The sequence below is a fragment of the Acipenser ruthenus genome, chromosome 4 (genome assembly GCF_902713425.1).
Source record: "Acipenser ruthenus chromosome 4, fAciRut3.2 maternal haplotype, whole genome shotgun sequence".
Classification (NCBI taxonomy): domain Eukaryota; kingdom Metazoa; phylum Chordata; class Actinopteri; order Acipenseriformes; family Acipenseridae; genus Acipenser; species Acipenser ruthenus.
Window position 1 is genome coordinate 100,317,758 of NC_081192.1, and position 14,432 is coordinate 100,332,189.

The 14,432-nt window shown below is 39.1% G+C and overlaps 1 protein-coding gene across 1 annotated transcript in view; it reads left to right on the forward strand.

Moving 5' to 3' along the window:
- Positions 1–12,563, forward strand: part of LOC117400185 (supervillin) — a 63,256-nt gene extending 50,693 nt beyond the window's left edge. The window contains exons 29-42 of the mRNA XM_059023239.1: positions 1,945–2,092; positions 2,442–2,587; positions 3,137–3,312; positions 3,971–4,118; positions 4,263–4,542; positions 5,489–5,643; positions 6,093–6,198; positions 6,651–6,858; positions 7,415–7,548; positions 7,677–7,832; positions 8,066–8,209; positions 8,649–8,770; positions 9,363–9,518; positions 11,678–12,563. Of these exons, the coding sequence (XP_058879222.1) occupies positions 1,945–2,092; positions 2,442–2,587; positions 3,137–3,312; positions 3,971–4,118; positions 4,263–4,542; positions 5,489–5,643; positions 6,093–6,198; positions 6,651–6,858; positions 7,415–7,548; positions 7,677–7,832; positions 8,066–8,209; positions 8,649–8,770; positions 9,363–9,518; positions 11,678–11,764 (2,166 nt within the window). The 3' untranslated portion in view covers positions 11,765–12,563. The remainder of the gene's footprint in view (positions 1–1,944; positions 2,093–2,441; positions 2,588–3,136; positions 3,313–3,970; positions 4,119–4,262; positions 4,543–5,488; positions 5,644–6,092; positions 6,199–6,650; positions 6,859–7,414; positions 7,549–7,676; positions 7,833–8,065; positions 8,210–8,648; positions 8,771–9,362; positions 9,519–11,677) is intronic.
- Positions 12,564–14,432: the final 1,869 nt, after the last annotated feature.

The following is a 14,432-nucleotide window of genomic DNA, read 5'->3' on the forward strand; positions in this document are numbered from 1 at the left end:
TGAGGTTGCTTTGCCCTCAACTGAGCTGTGTTAGAAGGTCATGATTAAGTCTCTATCATAGTAGATACTGCTTTAGTTGGTGGGGGTGTTTGTTTATATATATATATATATATATATATATATATATATATATATATATATATATATATATATATATATATATATATATTTATATATATATAAATATATATATATATATATATATATATATATATATATATATATATATATATATATATAAATATATATATATAAATATATATATATATATAAATATAATCAGGGATACAACTTTGTTCACATTGTTTATTATAGAAGGATCTTTGTTCTTGGTTTTAGTGAGATTAGTTCTGTGACCCACCAACTACACAGTATAAACCTGCAGATATAGCAAGGTTAAAAAGGGATAGTCTTAAACGAGGGAACACAAAGCCACTTTGTTGCTTGGAACTTGGTTTCATGAGACTAAGTTTTAGGCCACTGCATTGCACACCGGGGGAGGGTTTGATACGGCAAAGTTGCCTCATACTAGGTCTCCCGGTCTACTAGAATGAGGTTTCAAGCCACTGTTCCTGAACAATTGGCTTTGTGTTTCCTGAGCTTTAGTTACTCACGCTGTGTTATTCGTAAGAGTCTTGATGGGGCAAGCACAAATGGAAGGGAAAGCCCCATGAATATAACCATCAATCCTTGTTTATCAATCCCATTAAAACAAGGTACACGTGAAACAGTCCAGGAGCATTAATGTGTGTATATAATGCACTGCACTCATACCTTTTAAAGTGGCAGTCTTTGGTTAGATTGTGAAGTCTGATTTGATAGCTCAGGTTCAACTGCAACCTTTAATCTTACTTCAAAGAGACAGTGAGGGAGAACATTCCCAAACTTCAGGGCTGGTTCTAAAAGGAAGGCTGGCACAGCTAGTGGAGATGCTGTACTGTGGCACAGCTAGTGGTGATGCTGTACTATGGCTCCACTCGGTCTCCAGGGCACTGTAATCGGCACAGCACGCTATGGTACAGCTGCCACTTTGGCCCTGATCTGAATAAACTCTCTTTCTCTAAGTAAGAGGCATGCCAATTAAAGATCAGCCAACCACTGTTGCAAGAGGGCTGTCGTCTTGAATACTAATCTGCAAGTACCCCCCCCCCCTCCCCCCCCCCCCACAAGCGGTGAAATTCTTTGTAATGCACCGGTCTCCTCAGAGAGTCATTAATGAGTGGCTGTACACATCACAAGTCACTGGTTTTGATCGTCTTTGGCAGTGTCCTCCTTTCCTTGATTTTGTTTGATGCGCAATGCTTTTGGGATACAAGACGTTGTACAGATGTCGGTTGTAGTAGTGTATGTTAAACTAGCTGTGTTCTCTTTCCACCCCTGACTTAACCAAGATTAACCGGGTTTCCCACTTCTTTGTAAAGATACAAAGGAATTCTACACAAAGGAGAGGAGTGATGATCAAACAGAGGAAGTTAAGATTAGTTAGGATGCAGCTGCAGGAAGTTCACTGCTCTGAAACTAATGAAAACCTATTGTTTTGAAGGTTTGAAAGGGTTCTTGATGGACCCATGCCTTATAAAAGTAAATGTCTAGTTCAGCTTTTTATGAAGCTTTTGCCAATTGATTTCTGCTGCTTGATGAGCAGCCAATATGCAATTGCTGTCTACTCTTTAGTCCATTCTACGATATTGTTTTGTGGCTCCTGCATTCTTTTATTACATAATCCGTTTTAAAATGGTGTTCCTCAAGCTGAGACAGGCCTACATAAACAGAAATAATCTTGCAGTGATATCTCTGAATTTGTTATAATCTGTAAGATACTCAACTAGAGTAAAGTGTGTAGCTGAAATAAAGAAATTGGTTTCTGCATGTTTGTTAAAGTCTTTGATTGAAAGTACTTCAGTCCACCACAACAGCACACATCTTTCTTTTGTCCCTCTCTAGGCCAGTGAACTTGCAGGCTTTATCCAAACAAAGAGAGACCTGGGCTGCAGAGCTGCCTATGTGCAGACGATAGAGGAAGGAATCAACACGCACAGCCACGCAGGGAGAGAGTTCTGGAAACTGCTGGGAGGAGAGTCCAACTATCAGGGTACTGGAATTATCATCTTTTAAAAAAGATTGATTCAGAATTGACATGCTACATATTTTGACAATGTAAAGCGTAAAACTAAATATACTTTTGTATATACATGATTGTTTTGCATGAGAAACAGAGATTGTTTATATATTTTTTTTTTTTGTTCACACGTCCATTTTTTGTACTGCAATTTATACACATTACACAGTTTGCTTATTTTGAGTCTACATGGATTTTTTATTTTATTTTTTTGGTTTGTGATTTTAAACTATTCAGCTAAAAGAAAGAACACAATAATGTGTTTAGCAGTGGCATATACGAATGTAACCTGCTAAAACAGTATTTTCTTTTTTGTGTGTAGGTGCTGGAAGCCCAGAGGAAGATGAGCTCTATGAAAGTGCAATAGTAGAAACTAACTGCATTTACCGGCTGGTGGACGACAAGCTTGTCCCAGTCGATGACTTCTGGGGTAAAGTGCCGCGGTGCACACTGCTGGACTCCAAAGAGGTCAGGCATTGGAGAGGCTGCAGCATGCTTTACATCGCACCCCAGCAACCAGGCTGACCAGTTCTGTGTATCAGCAGCTCTTTCTGCATTGCCAGTCTGTCTCTGGGGTTGTTGACACTTTAAGTGCATCCTGTAGGATGTAAAGTGCTGTTTACATGTAGCCACATTTTTATTGTTTTTGTCCATGCTCATTAAGCTTCTAAAATTAAAATTTGGAGCAAACTATACAGAACAGATATAATATTTTATTTGAATGTCGGAAGCTTTTGTTTTCACTGTACTGTAGTAGTTAACCACAGCTTGAACATGTCAGGTGTTTTGGTGAGTTACTGCTTTTTTTTATAGTGGCATACAAGGAGTGTCCATGTAGTCAGCTTGCTGTAAATCGTCACAAAAGAACCTGAAACTTGGTAGAAAGTCGGGTAGAACCAAGGTCCAGAATCCTAATGAAAAGCATTTGGGCCGAACATTTCTAAATGGGTCAAGTTTAACACTCTGCATGACCATCTGTTGGCAGCAGCAGTTCATTTTGTTGTTGTATTTTTGCAGGTGCTTGTGTTCGATTTTGGGAGTGAGGTGTACGTGTGGCATGGGAAAGAGGTTACTTTGGCTCAGAGAAAGGTGGCATTCCAGCTGGCAAAGCACTTGTGGAACGGCACCTTTGACTACACCAACTGCGACATCAATCCCCTGGACCCGGGGGAGTGCAACGCGCTCATACCCAGGCAGGGATCTTCCATTTGTACTGTGTGTTCATTGTATTGCTCTCAGCTTTTTGAATCCAATGAGTGGGCAGAAAGGCTCTCCTCCCTTTCCTGGAGTTCATTGATCATGAACAAAATTGTTTCAATACAAACATGAAACCAAAATGCTGTGAACTAGCTGGTCTGTACATTCTGTTCCTATTCATTCTTTTTCTTGTGTTTGTTTGCTTGAATACAATGTGCATTTTGCAAACAGGATGTAAATACAGTCTAATGTTCCAACTAATTCTGCAAAGGTTTTTCAGACAGTCTGACTTCAGGCTGATTGCAGAGTTTACAATGTAAATGGTTTTCTAAACCAATGTAGAGGGCCCATGGGACCTGGTTTTGCTTTTCTGATGCTGGTTTGTTTTCTTGAAGCCATCCATGCAAAGCATTTTTTTTCCTGGTTGAGATTTTGAGCCAAGCACTTCAATATGTGTAAACATTTTAGGTACTCGTTACAAAATGTCCTTTTATAGTCTCATCTGGCTGAATCAAATGATGTAGGGACCTTCCAAAGATATTTGTGAAGTTGATTAATTTTGAAAACCTGAAATGCCTGTGCTAATTTGCAGACTCCAAACCTCCAATCAGTTGCATGTTTTCATCAGGTATTTTGTTGTTTTTGTTTCTATAGGAAAGGACAGGGACGTCCTGACTGGGCTATCTTTGGCAGACTTACTGAGCACAACGAAACAACATTATTCAAAGAGAAGTTCTTGGACTGGACAGAATCGAAGAAGCTTCCTCCAAAGAATGGAAGTGAACAGTCCACTGAGCAGAAGGTAGGTCTGATTCATTCAAACTGGTGACCAGCCCATAGTCAAATGCCCAATTAATAATATATATATATATATATATATATAATATAAACTTTCCTTTTTTTGTTTGTTGTTGTTTTGTTTGTTTCCCCTCCTCCATAATTTTAGCACGAGCAGCACAGTCACGAGTTTAAGCCGTACAGTGCAGCGCTGATGCTACCAGTGCCCAAGACTCCAGTGGGCACAGTGCTGGATGGCATGAATGTTGGGCGCGGTTCGGGGTTTGTGGAAGGGGATGACAGGAGGCTGTTTGAGATCACCACTCAGTGCATAGATGTGTGGCACATTCTGGAGTTTGACTACAGCCGGCTGCCCAAGCAGAGTATTGGGCAGTTCCATGAAGGAGACACGTATGTGGTGAAGTGGAAGTACATGGTGAGCGCTGCAGGTTAGTGGAAAGCAGCCCTTTACCAATTCTACATGTGTTTTGAATAACTTTGTATTGTCCCATAAATCACTCACAACAAGGGGAAATAATACCAGGAGCTTTTATATCATCAGTACCATACGCTGCTTTTGGCATTCGAGTTTATTTTTTCTGGGGATTTGGGAATCGCTTGACCTTAGTTAAAAATTGAACGCTGTGCCTTGCTGCAGAAATACTTTGTTTGGTCATTGCATAGTTTGAAATGACGTGGCAGCAACATAGATACAAAATAATGAAATGTATTTTTCTCTTCTGTTTTTGCACATGTTCTACTGTATGCAGCAGGCACTGATTTTAAAATGCACTTGCTTGGCAGTGCATTTTAAGAACCTTGCAGCCTCTTCACATGGGAGGATTTGCAGCAACATTGCAGTTGTAGTTTTGCAATGTGAATACTCATCCACTAAAAAGTGTGATATCTGGAGATGAGCCACTGAATTGATTCTGTGCGAGTGCAGTTATTTCAGCTTGTTGAAACCTACATCTTTCGATTACTAACATTTAAAAATGAATACATGTGCCATCTGATTTTCTTTAAGCAATCAGTATGTTATTGAAATGCAGTCCCCACAAGCTTGAAATAATACACAGTTAATGTTTCACTAATGTGTTTTACATTTAAAAAACAGTATAATTTGCCTTGGCATCAGCTAACAATGATCATTAGCTAGCAGTGCATAGCATTGGCTCATATTTATCCAACAAGGTAGCCCTGTGAATCCAAATGCAGAATGCTTGTATTCTTTTGTGTTGATGTTCTGCTTGGTAGCTCTGAGCTTGCATACAAGCTTCTAAATAGAATGGAGCTCACTCTTCACTGTCCCACCAACACATACAGGGTGGTCTACAGTGTTAGTATTGCTGTTCATGCTTTCTGCTGATCTTCTGTTTTGAATCTCTCTTGCAGTTGGGAAAAGGCAGAAGCTGGAGCAGGTTCGTAGTGCTGGCGCTGGGAAGGAGAAATGTGCCTATTTCTTCTGGCAGGGGCGGCACTCGACAGTGAGCGAGAAGGGGACATCTGCTTTGATGACAGTGGAGCTGGATGAGGAGAGGGGAGCTCAGGTAAGTGTGTTCAGTTATTGAGTACAGGGGCCAGAACCTCGCACTAGCCCTGCACTTAGTGCTGGCCTCCAGAAGACATTTTAATTTGGACACCTGGAAAAATAAGTGTTTCCATAAGAAAAAAGATGCAATGAAAAGGGAACAACCTTAGTTCACAGGTCTGTGTAGGGATAGTATATATTTATATGAAATAATGCCTGCCGCTTCTGTGCATCGTGTTTGCTATTTTCCTCGATTTCCCATACGTGTGACAGAAGTTTAAGAGCTCTACCCTGCCCCTACTGTGTCCCTTGCAGTAGATACTATGTCAGGTTCTTCTAGTACCGTACCAGGCCAATTTACACATTTCACTATTTACTGGATTAATAAACCGGTTTACCTTATTCCCTTCCCAAGTCGAGAATTTCAAAATTTGTTTCAAATGGATAACTTTTTATTCCCCCCCCCAGGTTCAGGTGTTACAAGGAAAGGAGCCCCCCTGTTTCCTGCAGTGTTTCAATGGAGGGATGATTGTGCATTCAGGGAAAAGGGAAGAGGAAGAAGAAAATACGCAAAGTAAATATTATTCATATTCCAGCGGCTTTGTCCTTCAGGTTACAGGCTACGGGAATTTGGATGAAATCCCTTGGCTGACTGACGGGATTAGGGTGTTGGTTTGGATAAATAACATCAACAAGGAAGTCCCTGTGATTTCCACTGGATTTCCCCTGCATGTGTTTGTTTACATGGAAAACCACTGGGGATCCAGGTCTACAGTAGTTTAGTTGTAGCCTGCTGGTGGCAGATATCGCACAGACAGTGTATTACAATATGTATCCAGGAGAATCATGAGACATTTTCATTTGCAGCCAGAAGGGACTTGGAAGAAATAGCAATTTTCTATGAGCAAATAACAATGTAAAATACATTTAAAAAGAATGCATTTCTACAAGCCTGAGACAGCATGAGGCTGCGGGGTGTGGTGTGAGCGGAGTTCATCAACTGCATCTACTACTTTTGCCTCCCAGGTGACTGGCGGTTGTACTGCGTGCGAGGAGAGGTCCCGGTTGAAGGGAACTTGCTGGAGATGGCTTGTCACTGCAGCAGCCTGCGCTCCAGGGCTTCCATGATCCTTCTCAGTGTCAACAAAGCCATTATCTATCTGTGGCACGGCTGCAAGGCTCAGCCACACACCAGGGATGTGGGAAGGACTGCAGCCAACAAGATAAAAGAACAGTGCGTGCAGTATTTCCATACAAACACATGAGACTCACAATATTTTATATTGATGGACTGGCATATAAACCTACCTCCTGATTTCTGCATTCTAGCTTACTAACCTGCTTACTGTAATTCATTTTCTTACCCAACTTTACTTACTTTATCAACTGAGGAATACATTTCTCAACTTTCTCAGGCATGTGAGGCAGGAAAAATATGTTATTATTATTATTATTATTATCATGAGCATCGCATTGTATCCAGTTCATTCTCCCTTCTGCAGTAATGTTGGTGTGATTTGACAAAAGTGGTGTATTGTGAGAATAGAAAACTACAAGCAGAGTTGCAGGAGGGAGTAAAATGTGGATACATTATGATCCTCATGACAAATTATTTGTTTAAGAGTATATTGCTGCTATACACACACACGGGAAAGAGCGGAAATGAAGCAACAGAAATAAGTTTTTTGCAAACGCTGAAATGTGTTCTGGAACACAAAGAATGTAATGTAAACTGATACGTGGAAGTACAAGAAATGCAACACTGACGGTTTTTGACACTTTGCTTGCAGGTGTCCATTGGAAGCGGGGCTTCACAGCAGCAGTAAAGTGACAATACATGAATGTGATGAGGGAGCAGAGCCAGGAGGATTCTGGGAAGCTGTCGGAAAGAGAGACAGGAAAGCTTATGACTGTATGTTGCAAGGTAGGATTGCAGCTCATCAAAAGTACATTCAAAGCTGGAATATATAGGAAACATAGGGTGTGGGTTTTTTTTTTTCAGTAACTAACAAAAAAAATAATAATAATTCTCCATCTTTTTGCTTTCACAAGATCCTGGTAAATTCAACTTTACTCCACGTCTGTTTATCCTGAGTAGTTCTTCTGGGGAGTTTCTTGCAACAGAGTACCTTTATCACTCGAGGCATGCAGAGCTAGTGAATTCTTTGCCATTCTTACAAGAAGACCTTTACACTGCCCCACAGCCAGGTAATGCTTTCACTATACCATACATTGTTAAAATCCCCAGCCACTTCAATATTGTACTGCCCCTGACTTAGAAGTACAAAGTGGTCAATCACAAGCTGTTTATCTTTACAGCTGGTGCAAATTGTCAGTATGTGAATTAGTACAAAAAATGAAGTGAAGATTTGTACAGCATTTACATTCCAACCCACCACCCCAAAACAGTCTGGGTTTTAATGCCGTCTTTCGCTACACAGCTCTGTTTATGGTCGACAATCACCACGAGGTTTACCTGTGGCAGGGCTGGTGGCCCACAGACAGTGAGACTGCGGGCTCTGCTCGAATCCGGTGGGATGCAGACAGGAAGTGTGCCATGGAGACTGTGTTGCAGTACTGCAGAGGTAGGGGTTCCATTCGCAAGATAAGTAAGTCACGGGTTGTGTGAATAACATGCAATTCAACACAAATGCATGTATCATTTTCCAATGAACTATTTTAGTGTTTGGCCTGCATGTGTACTTGTGTCCCCCGAGCACTCTCGCTGAGGATATCCACTTGGATATTTTACTACATTTAATTACACTTGCTCAACTTTCTGCTGTCCTTCTTGCTTAGTTAGTGCATTGTATGAATCTGACAGGCACCTGAAAAATGTTAACTTTTTTTTTTTTGCTAGTTTAGACCATAAACTCTGGCATCACTTTGGAAGGCTTCAAGCTTTTTATCTTATTGGTAAAATTCAACCCCTCCTTCTGCTGTACTGTTGTAAAACAGAAGCGCTAATAATGAAACACTAAAGGGGTTTTCTAAATGTAATGTGTTCGTTTCATTACATTTTAGAAAAGAACTACAATAAACCTCCCAAGTCCTACCTGATCCACGCTGGGATGGAACCCCTGACGTTTACCAACATGTTCCCCAGCTGGGAGCACAGAGAGGATGTTGCGGAAATCACAGAGAGGGTAATGAACAGCCACTTCCTGACCCGGTGTCTTTAAAACAAAGGGCTGTTCTAGAACTCTTTCAATACATGAACCTGTGCACTGTTATTAATATGTACTTTACACTGTTTATCTCTGGCCATTTCATATCCATGTTGTAAGGAATCTTGGAGAAATAGGTTTGTGCTTGATCAGTGAAGTTTAAATGGAAGGACATGTTGTCACTTTAGCAGTTACTGTAAAATACATACCAGTTTCCATACTGGTATACTAAAGCATCTCAAAAATTCTTATACCAGTAACACCTTGTAGTACAGTACAAGGTACAATTCCCAGCGACAAAGACTATAACTATAACTATTATTTGTGCAGCATCATTTAGTGTACAGCTAGTGGACATGTTAAATTTTATTTATTTATTTATTTATTATTATTTATTTTTAAGTAATAATAAAATTCAATGACAAGTGTTTTACTAGATGTCTTCAATGTCTTCTAGTGTAAATGTTTGTCATTGAATTTTAGCTGCTTTTAGTATTTCTTAATTTGGCACTGTTATTTGTTTTTTACGACATGCTCATTCCTAATGGCGGCGGATGTTGCTGGTCTGCAGGAGGCGGAGTTGTGCAGTCAGATCATCCTCGTGGAGGACGTGCTGGCCCGGCTGTGTAAGACACACTACCCCCTGGATGAGCTGCTGGCCAGGCCCCTCCCAGAGGGTGTCGACCCCTTGAAGCTGGAACTCTACCTTTCAGACGACGACTTTGAGGTGAGGAATATGTCCAGTTCCACAGCCAATAAAACATCAAGTTCAAATCTGCCTGTTTAATTTATCATCCCCAGGAGCAACTCTCTATACAGCACAATGTAGTATTCTTGTTTAGAAGCGCTTTGTATGTTTTCTGTTTTGTGGTCACGGTGGTACTTTAAACTTCCTGAGACACAGAAAATGATATGCAAAGGAAATCTAAACAAGAAGAAAATACATCAGCTACTGTCATATTTCATACCCATAACAAGCTGCTTTTTAATGCAGTGAGAATTGACTATGTATTAATGATGCTGACTGGGGCTTTGGAAACAAATCTGCGACCCCCTGAGGTGTGCAATAATTATCAGCCTTGTAGATAGCTTGATCTTTCTTTTTTTTTAGCTTTACGCTGTTCTTTTTTCATGTCAGATTTCAATTATTGATTTATTTTTTGCATGGATGTCTATGTAAGACTATTTTAAAAAACAGGAGAGAAATATATTTAGTTTTTAATGTGGTCTTTTATCAATGTTGTTATCCTGTAATGTTACTACAGCTGTAATTCACCAAAATATGAATTAATATTTTGAAATGAAGTGCGTTACATTTTTCAGCAAACAGCATAAAAAGCATGAGAGAATGCAAGAGCCGCCCAGTCAGGATAAAGATGCTGAGCCCTGTATCGCTGTGTAAAGAGCTTCTGATTGGAACAGCAGCTTAGGAATAAACTAAACACACTCTGATTTATAAGAAAGCAGATAGGGTTATCAAAGCCTATGAAGTGGCTTGCAGGTAATTCCGTTTTGGCTTTAGTTTTGAAGCATGGTATTTGACACATTTACCCCATCTTTTATATGATGTATCCATTATTGTAGGCATTTATACTCATGCTCTCTCAGCGTAAGCATGAACATGGGGCCTCTTTTTAAAGTTTCCTGTCTGATAATGAAGAGTGTTGCCATCACCCTTCCATTGGCAACCCTAACCTCTGGATCCGCCTTTCTCAACTCGAATAATGGTTGTACAGGGGAAAGAGGTCTACGTATTTAAGGGGTGGATTTGTACAGATGTCTCTGAAAAAGGTGTTCCAGCTTAATTCATGTCACAATGTTGTAGCAGTGTATGTAACAGAGTGAACCCATTGTTAACTGTTCACTTCACATTCCAGGAGATAGAGTCAGCTATGAAGGTGAGTGCAGTGAGCCTGTTCATTGGAGGCTTGCAGTACACCATCACCTCTTCTCACTCGACAAGCTTGTCTACAACTTCAGCTTCTGTCTAAACTAAACAGCACTTTGTTTCCCTCCCAAAGGTTCCAAGATTTGGCCATTGCAATGCTTGGAACCAAGTGAAGTTAGGCCCCTCTTGCACAGTCTGATCACTTGCTAGTTTTATTGCACCACAGCTAAGTGATGGAGAGCGAATATCTGGTGAATTTGACTGTTGATGCCAGGTGTACATGGTTTTCCTTCTTTTAAATGGGTACAAGCCCTCAGCTTTGTTGTCAAGTCTGACAACAGCTTCCAGACACTCGTCCTTGTCTCGGCACATGCATGGCAGTTTTTGACATTTTCCATCACCAATTATGTCCATTGCTTCAAAGTTTTACAGTACAGTACTTCCTCAGCCTTCCTCATTTACCCACACGGTCAAGACGTAATGTGCCTTGGCATTTATTTGTACCCAGGTACACCAATTTCCAGTTTGGATATCTTCATTTGTACCATTGTGCCATAAAAAATAAATAAATAAAACAATTCTTAACCCATTAAAGTGCCGTTGTCCTCATTTAAAGACAGGCTACTTTAGAATTATTTGAAGCATTTTAACTGGCATCTACCTGTTATTTTCTCTAACTATATTGTTATGATAACAATATAGTTAGAGAAACAACCGTCAAAAGTTAAGTCTAAATATAACGTGTCAAATTACATAAATACAGCTTGTGTTCTTTTTCAAAGATACATTTATTTGGTACCTAATGGGTTAAATCTGTTTACACAACACAGACAAGGTAGCACATGAGGAACGCTGGTGTTTGATATTTCCGATTGAAACAGGAGAGATTTTGCTTGGCTGGTATTTTTTGTTTTGTGATGTAATTCATGAATAATAGTCACATTCTCCCTGCCTATTTAAATAAGGTAGTAATTGTGTTTCGGTCTTCGTATTTTCAGAAAGCGTTAGACATGGTGAGAGAAGAATATGAGGCGCTTCCTGCCTGGAAACAAGTGAAAGTAAAGAAAGCCAAAGGCCTGTTTTGAGTGGCGTGCAGCCCCGATGCGTCAGGCCCACCATGACTGTGCTGGAACATTACAGAAAGAATTTAGGTTATAGATGTACCTGACTCTACTAGTTTGTAATATATTGTTTTCTGTTGTAAATGTTTAGGAGACCCCTAAGCATTTTTTTTTTTTTCCCAGTGCAGTCGATTTTCAGGTTCAGGGCAGCAGTGCTTTTATATTCATAGACCTTGTACACATTTACATTTAGCAGTTGTCCCAAAGACATCTGCAAGATATCACTCGGCCACATACTGCCTACCAATTTTTGATAAGATTCTCTTTGTAAGGTGTTATTTTGTGTGTGTTTGTGCATTATAAAGAATTTTATATTTATATAAACACCTAGGAAGAACAAAAAAATATATATTCTCTATAAAGGGTTTGTGTCATATCCTGATATGTAGTAGAAACAAAATGTGTATAAAAATGCTATATATATATATATATATATATATATATATATATATATATATATATATATATATATATATAAATATCTTGAGCATTCTGAAATAAAATGTTTGTATTTTTAAAGGCATGGAATTAATGAAATCACAGTGTATAGTGCCTTGTATTCGTGTACAGTTTATATACAGAACTATATTAGTCTGCATTTTGAAGATGTGTAAGGATGTCAACGATGAAATGTACTTTGGTCATTTTAGAAACGACGCTAGAATAAAGACATCTTGAACTACAACATTTGTTGTAAAAACTAATCATGTTCCTTTGCGATAGAAGAAATTAGAAAATAAAACGTGCAGAAATAAAAACTCAAGTGCTGTTGTGTTTTGTCTTTTCATTTTTCAATGCCCTGACTACACATCATAAGATGGGAAGGAGATATGGCTGTGCTGCCCATCAAAAGGGAAGCAGTTTAATGCAGTAAATGAAGCTTGTGTTTTAGATGTTACTACCTTACTTCACCAGGGGGAGGTGCAGTATCCCATGTATCTGAGTAGTTCTCTGCTTCCTTTACTTACGCCATTTAAGATTTAAATGCCATTATAGGATGTCCAGGGGTTTGCCTGTTTGCCCTTCTCTCTACTTTATCAAGTGCAATAGTTTTTGGCCTTCGACCATAGATGGACAAAGTTCTAGGTAGGGTCGAAGTTGAGGATCACACAATAACTTGGCATAACTCCCCTAGAGTTGTATTATGTAACTTAACATTCTGATTGTTAGTGGTCTCCACCTGATGAGATTCTGTACTGTTAAACTATATAGAACTAACAAAATAATTCCTACCCACTAAAACTAATATGTCTTTCCGTTATTTTGTAGATAGCAATTCTACAGTATGAGCAATAGTAGGGTCAGAACTGGCACATGAGGGGCTCCCGAGTGGCGCATCCAGTAAAGGCGCTCCGTGTGGAGTGCAGGATGCGCCCTATAGTCTGGACGTCGTGAGTTAGAGTCCAGGCTATTCCTTTGCCGACCGAGGACGGGAGCTCCCAGGGGGCGGTGCTCAATAATGAATATTGGAAAATGCTTACGATGGTGTTTCATATTAATCAACCCTAAAATTGGCAAAAAGCAGAGGCTGTCTTAACCTGCTCGAACTGGATTTTGTATGACCAGTGAGGAAGGTCAGACTTAGTTCAGTCACTATAACACTATAGCATTCTAATATCTTAATGATAGCCTGTATTTAGATATAAATTAACTGGACCTTCCATTAAACGCTTAAAAGATTTATCAATGGAGTAAAATAATATTACAATTCATAGGAGCAACTGTTATACTTAAACTTACTTAGAAATACATCTCATAATGTCATTTAAAGTTAAAGTGTTGAAAGCACATAGTAATATTAATTAATTATTTATTATAACAGAAGCATAGCGTTGATAATATTGCAAACATATTGTCAAGACACATTTGCGATCATGTTCATTTAATTTAATCAATTTAAGAATTTGTTCAGTTTCTCCAACTAAACAAAAAGTATTTTAGACATTACAATATCAATTAAACTAAAGAATAGAAATGTTTATTTTATATAAAGGTTTTACTGCAGAAAGAAACAGGTATTTATTTGCAGGAAAACTGTAGAGTTTAAAAGTGAAAGAATGAAATGTTTGTCTTCAGACGCACAGTAGAATTCTGGAAGGGCATTAGATCTTCAAAAAATAAAGCTTAGTCTTTGGCACCTCAAAGCAGAATTTGGTGTTGGCTCTTAAAAGGAGGATTTGCCAACCTTGAATGATAACCAATGGAAGGTGCTTTAAGAAAGACAGGAGTATGTATCTCATTATATTATAAGAAAATAATGAGAGCTGAGTTATAAAAAAATTAGGATGTAAGCTTTTTTTATTATCTGAAAAGATACCGGTCCAGGCATCTCTTAAATCAGCCAAAAAATGACTTTGTGCTGTGAATTTGGAAAAGTGCTTACAGTGGAGCTTGCCTTGGCAAGTAAACAGTGTCTGAAACCTGCTTGTGAGAGAGGTCAGTGTTAGTCAAAGCATGGTACAAGTTAATATAAGGCTATTATATTTAACATGTTTTATTATAGCTTAAATTTAAATGGAAATAACTGAACTAACCACTGTATGCTTATTCAAAGGCCTGTCATAAACCCCTACAGTCTTTTTGTTCCACACTTTGTTCACACACCTGTATATGAAAGTAAACTAAACTGAAA